This window comes from Nothobranchius furzeri, chromosome 14 (genome assembly GCF_043380555.1).
Source record: "Nothobranchius furzeri strain GRZ-AD chromosome 14, NfurGRZ-RIMD1, whole genome shotgun sequence".
In the NCBI taxonomy this organism is placed as follows: Eukaryota; Metazoa; Chordata; class Actinopteri; order Cyprinodontiformes; family Nothobranchiidae; genus Nothobranchius; species Nothobranchius furzeri.
The window spans coordinates 37258904-37271670 of NC_091754.1; the positions used below are offsets into that span (position 1 = coordinate 37258904).

Below are 12767 nucleotides of genomic sequence, written 5' to 3' on the forward strand. Positions count from 1 at the left end.
GTTTTGAGTTTACATGCAGAGGTACTTTAATTGGTTAGATATGTGTAACTTTGGTGAATATAGGTTGAGAACCACTGCGTGAGCCTGCTGGTCTGTTAGCACACGTTAGGAAGAAAAAAGAATGATGATGGGTTACAGCTTCAGTAGCCATCATTGGCCAGCCATACTTACTTTGGCCTTCTGGCTAGGTGCAGGTAAGGTCAATGGGAGAGGAGGGGTGGTGTCATCTTTGGGTTTATGGAAGAAGTAGTTCTCCTGACCCCTGACTCCTAGCGAGGAACCGTCCTTAGCTTCTAAACGCTTCCTGGCTCGTAATGTGTTCCACGACAGTGACTTCCTGTGCAGTGCAGGAACGAAAAACATCAGGCAGCCAATCAGAGCATCCCAGGGTGGTAGTTTAGTATGACGACAGAGGCAACAGCAACGGTCACAACACAACCATATCTGGTGGCTGGGAAGTTTATAAGTTCTGGTGTTCCTGTTGCCATGGAGGCAAGACCCTCAGTTAAAAGAGGAGGAGCTTCACTCGAGTTAAGAGGTAAACAAAAATTTACCAAAACCATGTGTCGACTGCAGGACATGTTTATAATCCCTTGTAAAAGCGCGCGCGCGCACGCGCACACACACACACACACACACACACACACACACACACACACACACACACACACACACACACACACACACACACACACACACACACACACACACACACACACACACACACACCTGTTCAGGGTTGGTAGAGCTGAACAGGAGTAACTGGGTTTACACTTGTACACAGACCACACTGAACAGATTGATTTCACCATTTTTCAACAGAAACACACTTTCATCAGCTGTGTTCATGTCTTTACTGTCCATCAGCCTGCTCCTTTTCTCTGTGTCCAAGAACTGTGTCACAGCAAGACATGTCCGTTCAGAGCTAAAATGTTGTAATGAATTTTACAGTACAGGTCCTTAACCTGTACAATGTAGGGTACATTTTAGGACATCCTTATGCTCTACAGCATAAGACAGTTTGTTGGAACTCAAATGGCACATTCACATCTGGGTCAGCTCAGTCTAGCCCTGGTAGGAGTAGTTGTGTTTACATCTGTGTTATCTGTGCGTTGTCTACACTGAACAGACAAACCCGATGGCCAGCTTGGTGCTGAGCCAGCCCGATAGACCCACTACAGCCTGATTGGCCAGCTGACGTGCACACCTACCTACTCGTGGGAGCCTACGATTGGCAGTTAAAATCAGCCCGTTGCAGCTTCCTGCATGAACGATTTATTATCGGGCCCAATACCAATACTCGCACTTGAACCCTTACGCCCTTCGATTGCTCGTTCCCGGCCAGGGGTGCGAGTGCGAAGGGTGTCCCAATTTTTAAGTGCAGAAGTTGACCACGCCCCCATTGCACCCTTAATATGAACTTCACCCAAGTCCACAGCGATGCAGACCTCGGGCAAGGGTATTACCCAAAAGTCACTGCTGCAGGAGAAAAGGCTCAAGTTCATATTCTGAAAATATATATTTTCTAATGAAATTAGTTCATTTTAGGACGATTAGTTGATGCTCTGAATGTTTTACACAAAGCAGCAATGAAGGTACATGTATTTTGAATAACAGCTTTGTTGGTGGTTTGGAAGTTGTTAAAGGTTTTTGAACAAATTTTCAGCATCCCGGCATAATTTGCGATCGATGACATAATGCTCCCTGTCTCAGTTTGGCAATTATTTGCACACTTGTGTATACTACGCACTCGAACCCTACTGCGCACTTTCTCCAAGTGCACTTCGGTGAAGACTGCAGGGCGCAGTGCGAGTATTGAGATTGGACCTCAGTCTGGATGCAGTAGAGTAAACATCTCCTCTGACTGCAGCTCCAGCCGTAGCAGCACGGGGACTGGTCATCTGCTGTGAGAGGAGCCCACAACAGCACCACTGCTCAGAGTAGGAAGCTGTGTGCTTCATGTCAGAGTCTCCGAAAGCAGCACTGCTCACACCTGCTTTTGTTTGCCAACTTTTGGTGCTTAAGGGCACCACAGATTTCTCATGTATTTATTGCACCACCCACATGCTCTGAGACCTTCACGTTCCTGAGAATTCTGTGTAAACAAAACCTGCCCATGTGGGGGATGAGCTGACCCAACCAGGGACGCACCACACTCACCCAGATGTAAACAAGGCTAAAGTACCTGCTACATGGCCAAACACATCCCCATAACAAAGCCATATAATGGAAAGACCATCCTCGCCCACTTGGCCAGGACACAAATACCACATGAGGTATTTTGCTCATAGACCGGGAGAGATTGGGGTACATCCGGTTGACAGCAGGAATGGGTGATGTTTAGCACATACAAGGAAGTGTTTGGCCCTAATTTGAGTGTGTGTGTGTGTGTGTGTGTGTGTGTGTGTGGTGGTGGGGGGATTATTTGGCACAAACAATGATGTGCGCATGGCTCAGTTCAACTGAGAAAGGGGTGGGGGGTGGCACAGACAAGGATCACAAGCTGTGGAACTATCTGACATTTATTCAGTCCAGATATTCCCAATACATCAGGAAATGTTACATGTGAGCTCCAACATTCATTGTGGTTTTTCCCTTGTCCAACATGGATGATAGCATTAGCTCGGGCTAGCATTTTTCTGTGGTTAGCATTACTGTGACCCCAAGGCAAAATTTTATATATTAGAAGAGAGGACAAGGAAACTGCTAATGTCAAGTTACAGCCAAATCATCGTCCAAAACTTTACCAATAAGCCAAATTAACAGAACGTAGATTCAGACTGCTAACATTTACAGCTGTGTGGATTTCACACTCTAACTGTAAGGTAAGATACTGTACATGTAGAGAAAGTAAGAGAACAGGGAGAGCTGGTGTTGTTTGATGGCTGAAGCTTCATTTCTGTCACTGTTGCATATTGATGATGTATTTGGACAACAATTTGGCCATGATCTGACAATGGCCCCACCTGCAGGATGCTTCCCTTTGAGGCACTTTTATCTGACAGCATTTGAGTGTTTTTTTTTTTTAAATTGGTTCACTATCCATGACATGAGGCTGAGACCAAACTCTCAGACACTGGGCACCTATGAGGCGCCTCAAAAGGGCTTGGTATTTCACTGGAGCCTGAACAGTTCAGGACTTTCTGATGCAGATGCAGAAAAGCTGGTCCAGAACAGAACTGAGCCTCCTTCGTGCTCCACTGTAGGTCCAGTGTTCATAGAGCTGATGTGATTTACCAAAAGCTCCACTTTTATCTCATCATATCTAAGGATGCTTTCCATGAAGGTCCAGTCCACATCAGCTTGAACATGGTAACTTACAGTCAGGGTCTTCTCCAATGAAGCCCAGAAAGTGACAAACCATTGGGTTGAGATTAAATTGTTTTAGACAGTTTACTTGCCTCTTTTCTACCAGATCACTATTCATCTGGTCAATGTGGTGTCAGCATTCACGAAGGTTCTCCACATTCTGTTAACTTCACATGAATACAAAGCTGTAGGTGATCTTCTAGCCTTTCCCTGTAACATGCTGGTCAATAATAGTCTCTAATCTCCTGAGACAACTGTGTCCTCAGCTTTCTGTGGTGCATGTCCAGTGTGGTACACACCCTGATACCAAACAGCACTGTGACTACCTTTCAGCCCTCAGGCAGACTGACTGATGACCAGACTGAAGACATCTGTTAGGCTGACTCCAGGACACGCCTGTGCCATTACATTGGTAATGGTTAATATCTTTTTTTTGTTGTAATAATTCTGTTGAACCAGAAGTGAATTTCATTAGTTGATTTGCAATAAATATTTAATTACATTAGTCCAGGGTATCTGCAGGTTTAAGGGAGCCAAATTTAAGACTTTTTAAGACCTTTTTCAAGGCCACTTTGACCAAATTTAAGCAATTTTTAAAATTAAATTTAAGCTATAACTTCCAGCTATTGCCTGGAACCTATGCTAGCCACGTCGCAAACGTGGGATTAGCCATCCAGTTACCATTAAACTTGCCCTTCCCCATGACGCAAGCTCCCACTAGCTTAACCAGCTAATGTGCTCATCTAAAAATAGCCCCTTTTCACAACCAACTGCATGTGTACGGTTCCGCTTACGCCAATATCATACACAAAAAATGCTGAACTAAATAGAATTCAAAAAATTTTATAGAAATAAAAGAATTTTGTTTATTGAGTCTTTGGTAATTTAAGACCTTTGGAAACTGTATTTAAGGATTATTTGCCATTTTTAAGGATTTCTAAGGCCTTAAATTTGGAAAAGCAAATTTAAGACTTTTTAAGGACCCACGGATACCCTGTAGTCAGTTTCAGGTTATTTCAGTGTCTATTGTGTGTTTTTCTTTCTCTGAGGGAGAAGAGAACCAACTATTTTACCCACTAACATAACTAATGTACGCTGTGAGCTATTGAAATAAGAAATACAAAGTGAATGACCAACGAGGGGTGTTTGGTGTGATTTGAGGTGAATCATTTATGGCTGATAGCACAAAAATAATGTCCAAGAGTTCCTAAAAGAGAAAGCACAGAGTGCAAAGTTAACAGGACACATATGAAACACTGCAGGCTGAAGAGTTATACTTCAAAATACCTAAATATTCTACCTTGAAAATGTCCTCCCGCAAAACAGGGGTTTTATGCTTTTTAATGTTAAAAGCTCTTAAAACGAGTATCTTCTGTGGAGCGCTAAACCTTTGGTGTTAGTACAAACTCCAGAAAAACAAAACTAAACAAAAACACTCAAATCAAACCAAAAATCTCCAAAATCTTAAACACAAAAAGGTGAAATGAACCAGAGGGGAGAGGCTCTGACTGAACCTTCAAACACTAACATGTTTATTTAGTAACTTCCTGTATTGTGTGCCAGTAGAGGTTGTCAACAAGAAAATTTTCTCTTTCAAAATAAAGGTCTTGATGTTTTCATACCTAAGATGAGTACATAAAGTCAGACAGCTCTTCGGTTTGCTCCTGTAATTTATTTACAAATATTAAAAACTACAGCCATCCTCATCCCGATGCAAAACTAAACATGTTCAACTTCACACTGCTGCACTAACTCATGCTCAAGTCCAAAGGGTTTATTTTACATATTTAAAATACATTTAAAATTCTTATCAGACTACAACAGAACAATGCTGACCATTGCCTTTGAATCAAACACATTGCACAGCCTGAATTCTTTCATATTTTATCTTCATAAATAGTGCAAATGGCATTTTTTTAAACAGGAATGTTCTAGAGCTTCAGTCAGATTTAACAAATTAATTCTGTACATAAAGAAATCAAATCAAAGAGGAAATCAATCCAACTTTGTTAAAGAAATGAAATAATAATTAACAAGGTAGGAAAACAATAACGAGGAGAATCAACACAAATGTATACAGATTGCCACAGACAACAACATCAATCTTCTCCTCTACAGAGAACAGAATCCACCCGAAGGCCAAAGTAAGACTTTGTGTCAACAAACAAACAAACAAAAACAGTAACATAAACAAAAGTACAAAAAAGGGAATCAGGGTGTTAGAACTGAAACAACAGTCTGGTTTTAGCTCCACATGGACACTTCAGCTACACCAGCTTCTATCCACACTACTTGTGTGGGAAAACTGTGCATCGGTGTGAACTTTAGTTAGCGCAAAGCCACTGTTGCATGGTTGTCATGGAGACAACAAAGGCTCAGAGTAAATGTCCCTGCAGCAACCTGACAGACAGTGAGACAGGAGGGGAGTGCTGTGTGGTACCTTACTACAAAACCTCCACGGAGGGGGCACTAGGGGTTGGGTAGGAGGCAAGGGTGCAGGCTGTGAGGAGTTAGGAGCTGATTCATGAAAACAACACAAACAGTCAGAAACAGGCAGACGGTGCTTTGACACTCATCCAGTCCAGTCCGGGTGGAGGGTAGGGGTGGGGGGACTTACTTGATGTTGTTGGCATCTGCCACTGCTGCTGGGAAGGAGGAGGTCGAGAAAGAGTCTTTTATGGCCTTTGTGGGCGGGCCTAAGACATGTCCCGGTACCCAGCCCTCAGCAGCAGGGGATTGGCTGTCAGCCTGTCGGAAAACAAGGTGCATGTTCTGCTGATTGGTGGCCAAGACTTGGACCAACTCTCCTTCACTGACAGAGATCTCATTCTCTTTGAGAGCTGAGTAGTCTTGAGTGACCCTCATGGAGGAGGAGATGCCATTCGAGCCGTCATCACCATTCTGGGGGGATGGGGGTCACCGGAGGAGAAAGGACAAGGTTAAGGCGGGTTATGGCGGGTCCGACCTGCACAGTCATTTAACCCATTCACTGCCAGCCGTTTTCTGATCAGAAAAGCCCTTCGATGCCAGCGTTTGTCAGCGTTTTCACAGTTTTTTTAAGAGTCACAGAACGTTGCGCACTAGGATGACGTTGACGCCAAAACTAACAAAGTGGAGACTCACCTCTAACATCAGGAAGAATCCACACATTTGAGCGTTATCCGTTGTTTCATAATCCGTTATCGAATTGTGATCAGCAGCTTTTTCTGTTCACGCCTCACTTTTTTTTTTACAGCAGCAGCCCAAAACGATCTCCTAACACATGGATGTTCTGCTTCCTGATCACGTGACCTGTGACGTACGCAGATGAAGATCGGCTTTAGAGCTGGGATGTTTGTTCTCACAGTGTGGGGGCTCGTTCCGATGCCCACACGGTAAAAGAAAAAAAAAAGCCAACGACGACTAAAGACGTCATTAGCAGTGAACGAGTTACCACAGATCATTCTGCAGCGGTGCTGCTCATATTTCATATTGTTCACATCCTCATCAACAGCGTGCATCTTTTTAATTTGCGGTTTATTTAGTAAGACTTGGCTCATGTCGGCGTTAGCTCGTTGTTAGCGCTAGCTACAGCGTTGATTACGACAGTTGTATTTCCACTTTCGGCTGCGCAGTGGAGCAGTGGTTAGAGCTGTTGCCTTGCAGCAAGAAGGTCCTGGGTTCGCTTCCCGGCCTGGGATCTTTCTGCATGGAGTTTGCATGTTCTCCCTGTACATGCGTGGGTTCTCTCCGGGTACTCCGGCTTCCTCCCACAGTCACACCAAATTGTCCTTAGATGTGTGTGTGTGTGCATGATTGTTTGTCCTGTGTGTCTCTGTGTTGCCCTGCGATGGACTGGCTCTCTGTCCAGGGTGTACCCCACCTGACTGCCCATTGACCGCTGCCCTTGTATTTAGTGAATTGTTTTTTTAGTTTTATATGTATTTGTTGTTTTTATTTGTTTTCTTATTTTAGTCTTGTTAAGCATCTTGGTGGCATAACATATGTCTGTAAGAAGCTTTTATAAATAAAGATGATGATGATAAGAGGTCATCTCTGTCCGTTAAAGACGATAAGTTTGTTTCTGAGAACACTTGTTTAATCTGTATTTTATCATTTAGACTTGCAGATATTAACTCATTCACTGCATTTTTTTACTGTGTGGGCGTCGGAACGAGTCCCCGCACCGTGAGAACAAACATCCAAGCTCTTAAGCCGATCTTCATCCATGCACACAATTCGACAACGGATTCTGAAAGAACACATAAAGCTCGAAACGCGCAGATTCTTCCTGATGTAAGAGGTGAGTCTCCTCTTTATTTTGTTGTTTTGGCGTCGACATCATCCTAACGCACAACTTTCTGTGACTCTTAAAGAACTGTGAAAACGCTGAAAAACGCTGGCACCGAAGGGCTTTTCTGATCAGGAAACGGCTGGCAGTGAATGAGTTTAAAGTGCAACCACTTTAAACAACTTTTTTTTCTGGCCGTCGTCAAATTACAATTGTTGGCGCTGTGCTTTTATCTACCAGGAGACACAGCACCCCCAAACTCACTGATAGAATGCAGTAGTCACGCCCTCCTTCCTTTGTTTTGAAAGGAGAAAAACTGACGGAGCCAGCTGGATATGAAATACGTTTCTGTAGAACCTTCCTTCTAAAATGACTGAAACATTAGACTTTTGGGGGATTTTCTCACTGTAAAGTTTCCACCATATTGTTACATACTGCACCTTTAATGCTAGCTGTGTTCAATAAATAAAACTGATGTTCTGAGGGTGAGCTAGTAGTTTGTTTCCGGACAGCAGAAAGACAACATCTAATCTAGATTTGAACATTAGGATTAAGATGTCCCAGCTAGCCAAATGTCTGCTGTGTGGGATCAGAAAAGGTCAAAGACATAAAGTGTGGACAAATATTTCCAAATACACCAGAAAACCTGAATAATGACCAAGTCTTGTTTAAAGTGACTCACATTACACTCAAAGCCTGATGAGCCGACGGTGGAGAACAGACGGTTCCCCGACATCGAGCGATTTCTGCTCAGTGGGAAGCTGCTGCTTACTTTACACTGCTCCTGCTGCTGGTAGACGATGGGAGACTGCAGAGCTGTACACACACACACACACACACACACACGCACACGCACACGCACACACACACACACACACACACACACACACACGCACACATTGTGAAACAGTGTGTTATATGAAAACTTGACATTTTGCTCATTAGTCTGCAAAACAAAAATGTATTCAGTTCTAAATAATGGTAGTTTGCTTACCAGGTGTTCTCTGGTTATTTGGAACACACTCTGTGGTCCCCCTTTTTAAACAGGGGGACCACCACCCCAGTCTGCCAATCCAGTGGAACTGCCCCTGATGACCACGCGATACTGCAAAGTCGTGTCAACCAACACAGCCCAACAACATCCAGAGCCTAAAGGAACTCTGGGCGGACCTTCCACCTCTGGGGCCTTGCCACTGATGAGTTTTTTGATCACCTCAGTGACCTCGGCCCCAGTGATCGGAGAGTCCATCCCAAAGTTCTCAGAATCAGCTTCCTCACTGGAAGGTGTGCCGGTGGGATTGAGGAGGTCTCTGAACTATTCCGTCCTCCACCGATCCACAACACCCCGAGTAGAGTTCAGCAGCACAGCATTACCCTACTGAGACGCCGGATGGTTGACCAGAATCTCCTCGAAACCATGCGGGAGTCTTGCAACAAGTATGCCCACCCCTACTCAGCCCCTCTCAGTGGGAGCAACTCCAGAGTATATAAAACACCCTCACTGAAGTACACTTAAAACCAAGCTGACTAAATTCTAACCTCCATCAATTAGTTTGAGTTGGCACAGAGAGAAACATGATCACGTTAGAAAACAAGGTGTGTGTGTGTGTGTGTGTGTGTGTGTGTGTGTGTGTGTGTGCGTGTGTGTGTGTGTGTGTTTTCTCACCTGACAGGAAGTTGTTCTGAGCATCTAGGATGTCTTGAACGTGTTTGACCCACACCTGCTTGATGTCCACGTTTGCAGCCTGCAGCGTGAAACGCTCAGATGAGCCGCGACACATGAGGACAAATTTACAGGGATCATTATCCACGGTGTCCTCCAGACCCAGGCTGGACACCTGTGAATGTCACATCTTTAAATGTTAATGTGGGTCATAACCGAAAAAACCTGGGAAGCTGTGACCTTTTCTGTTTTGGGATTAAGCTGCATCACTATCGCTACGCTGACCTTGATGCTCTTCTTGAACTGATATCCAGGTGTGGACGAGCCTTTCCTTAGCAGCTCACTGAAGATGACAATCTGCTCGAAGAGGAAAACTCTGCGTTCTTTGGATCGAGACAGGACACCGGCATCCTGCTCAGACACAAAGAAGGTTTCCTGTTGCAGCAGCTTGCCCTGATTGGTCAGTTTCCCCTGCAGAGACAGAGGGTTCACCCTTCATCAGATATGACAGCTCATGGATCATAACCAGTAGGTGTTTAACCTGTTGCTGTACCTCGTATCCCTGCAGCCGACCCAGATTCATCATGTCGTTACACAGCTTAGGAACTTCAGACATGAACTCCACCGCTTTCTGGAAAGCCAGGGAAACATTTAATCTGGTTCCTTGTGAATTTTCAGGTTGCATGTCGTATTCAGGGCACAGGTGTCAAAACAAATGTCTGCACCTTCATCACTTTACCTCAATGTCTTTACAGTCCATTCCTGCTTTAGAGCTATACTTCAGGAAGTCCTGAGAGTACAATGAGAGCCACATTACCACAGCATACCACCCAGAGTGTCTCACACCGCAGGCTCAGTCTGTTTCTAAAGCCTTACCTTCAGCAGCAGCTGGTATTTAGTGATCCTCTGGATGGGCTTAATGAGGAAGTCACTGATGGACAGTCTGGACTGAATGTCCTGCTGGATTCCCTGAAAAACAGTGTAACATTTCTTTTTAATGGTTGCATCAGATTCTTCCGATAATAAATCAGACTGACTCTTAAAACCATCTGAGCAACAACATAACCGTTCAACCTGGACTCAACACGTTGATGTTCTGGTCCTGATCCACTTAGTTCTGACTTAGTTCTGGCCTGGTGCTCCATCAGGCTGGAGAAGACATAGTTCATCACCAAACTTGGATGGTTGGAGGAGTTCCTCTGGGAGGATGTTTAGGTACCTTTCTTTATCATGGATGTTCTGAAGCTAAACTGTGAGTGACTCCACTTCCTAGGAGACTCGGGATGCTTTTATTCTGGAGGGTACAGGCCTCTTAGGAGTTTTCATCTTCTCTAGAAGCACCAAACATCCAGAAAGGATCCATCAGAGAAGAAGACTTTTCTCTAGTCTCCAGCAGTCCACTTCCTGGACCTCCAGCAGGACATTGGTCTGTCCCTGGTGGCTGTCTCGGAGATAAGAGGCTTTTTTGCTGCCCGTCTTGACACCAGATCATCCTCCATCATAAAAACTGTTGTAACAGACTTCGTGTCATTCTCTACCATTTGATGTTTTACTTACATTTAAGGTTTCATGTGAAGTTCTGAGTGACAACTGTTAAAATGTGGGCGGAGCCAACATAGTCATGGGATTGTTGTAGCGTACCAAAGGGCCAGGTTTTTCTTCAAAAATGACCAGAAGTTCAACTTACAGGCCAAACTTCTTCATACATGTGAATCTGCCACCGTAGTGCCGATATGAAGAATTGACCTTGAGCCAATATTCTTAACTAATCCTGCGTACCTCACAAGTCCTCAAGGCAGCAAGACGCAGGACTTCTTAACTTTTACTCTGAATATAGCTCATCTTTCTCAGCTCATAAATGACTTCAAAATTTCATATAATTATAAATGAATGAACAGTTTGTTTAAATCCAAAGTGTTTGAACAACGTGTCCCATTCTTTAGATTAGTGAATGATGAGTTAAAATGAATATTTTTCCTATAATGATTTATTTCAGGTCTTTAACCACACCAGAACAGTGGTTTTTTAAATAATAATTTCATCTATCGGTATGAACATAATGATATAATATTATTAGTAGAGTTTAACATTTTTGCACCACATAACTGTTATAACATTTTCACCTCACAGTAAGAAGAACTTCTAAGTATCTGAGTGAAGGAGCGATTTTCTGAGGTATTTGTTTATGCCCTTTAAAACTTGTCAAACTCTGATTTGTCTAAATTTGTCAACAACAGTTAATAAAAGGTTAGTTCACTTCCTGATCTAACCAGTTCTTCGCCAGCTTACTCAGTAGGCCAACCGGGTAAGCAAAGCACTTGGGACCATCCTCTCTTTTGACCTCAAGGTCACAGCCGCTCTGCAATGCTTGCAGGTGTATCAGATACTACAAAACCTCAGATGTGGAACGTCTAACTTGCAGACCCTGGTAGCATCTCAAGGCCTGTGATATCTGAACTCAAAGGGAGCTGCAACTCCGAGATTCGAGGAGCCACTCCATCTGGTGACATCACCAATCTGGCTGCCTCTTCCCCGGACCGCTCAAGAGCTGCCGTCACACAAGGGGTATCATAGACTCTGCACGATGGTGTCGGATTGTTTTCAGGATAATCTATAGCTTGTTAAACCATACCGTCAGACTGATTTTACAACCCAGACATCACAAGATGTCTCAGATACTTAATAAGGTTTTGCTACAAACATCTACCTTACATTGCATCATTTCATTCATACTTTGTCTTGTGTAATCAATAGTTTAGAAAATAGAACTAAATTCATTTTTACAAACTTTACTCTGTCTCTGAAGTGTGTGTTCCCTGAATAGTCCAAAGAACCTAGAATAATATTAAATCAAATATTCAAAGACCAACCAGATTGATAATTCATATTTATATGGAACATCACATCTTATTCATCCTTTAACAAATGTGGCTAATCCACATCGCTACATCACGGAGATGTTGTGTATCACCATTCTGTGTGCAAACAATGCTTTTGCTTAAATTACCACCATTAGAGGCGAGACCCCCCCAACAAAGTCACCAGGTATAAATATAAAAACTTACGTCAAAGTACGAATCGTATTCTGCTACAATGTACTCCGACTTGGGTTTGTTCTGGCAGTAAGTCACATACATGTACATTCTTCTCTCCTGCAACACGAACAAGAGGCGTTCAGGCAGCAAATCACCCATCAGGTAAACATACCGTAAACATCTTCATCACTCACGTGTCTGATGAACAGCTCAGCAAGGAGTTCATGATCGTTCAAACATTTTTCCAGCTCTCCTACAAAGAAACTGAGACAAACAGGAGGAAGGTCAGTCAGCAGGAGCAGCGTTTCAGAGGTAAGAGACAGTCCAGACTCACTCTCTGTGCCAGTCGTAGATCTGGTGGATGTTCCCAAATACCATTTTATCTTTTCCCTTCATGTCATCGGGAACACCTTTCTCCTCTATGCGCTTCATGAAGCCCTGAAAAAAAACCCATCTTGTTTGACAACAAGATTCTGTTTCCTTCACCACA

The 12767-nt window shown here is 43.6% G+C and overlaps 1 protein-coding gene across 6 annotated transcripts in view; it reads right to left on the bottom strand.

Annotated features, from left to right (window-relative positions):
• The window catches only part of kalrna (kalirin RhoGEF kinase a), a 210746-nt gene that overhangs the window by 23608 nt on the left and 174371 nt on the right, over positions 1-12767 (bottom strand). For all 6 annotated transcript variants that reach the window (XM_054746558.2, XM_015965718.3, XM_015965717.3 and 3 more), the window contains 11 exons: positions 12612-12715; positions 12472-12541; positions 12308-12394; positions 10119-10211; positions 9982-10032; positions 9796-9873; positions 9528-9713; positions 9246-9417; positions 8262-8395; positions 5927-6210; positions 172-337 (listed from right to left, as the gene is read on the bottom strand). In XM_054746558.2, coding sequence (XP_054602533.1) covers positions 172-337; positions 5927-6210; positions 8262-8395; positions 9246-9417; positions 9528-9713; positions 9796-9873; positions 9982-10032; positions 10119-10211; positions 12308-12394; positions 12472-12541; positions 12612-12715 — 1425 coding nt within the window. The remainder of the gene's footprint in view (positions 1-171; positions 338-5926; positions 6211-8261; positions 8396-9245; positions 9418-9527; positions 9714-9795; positions 9874-9981; positions 10033-10118; positions 10212-12307; positions 12395-12471; positions 12542-12611; positions 12716-12767) is intronic.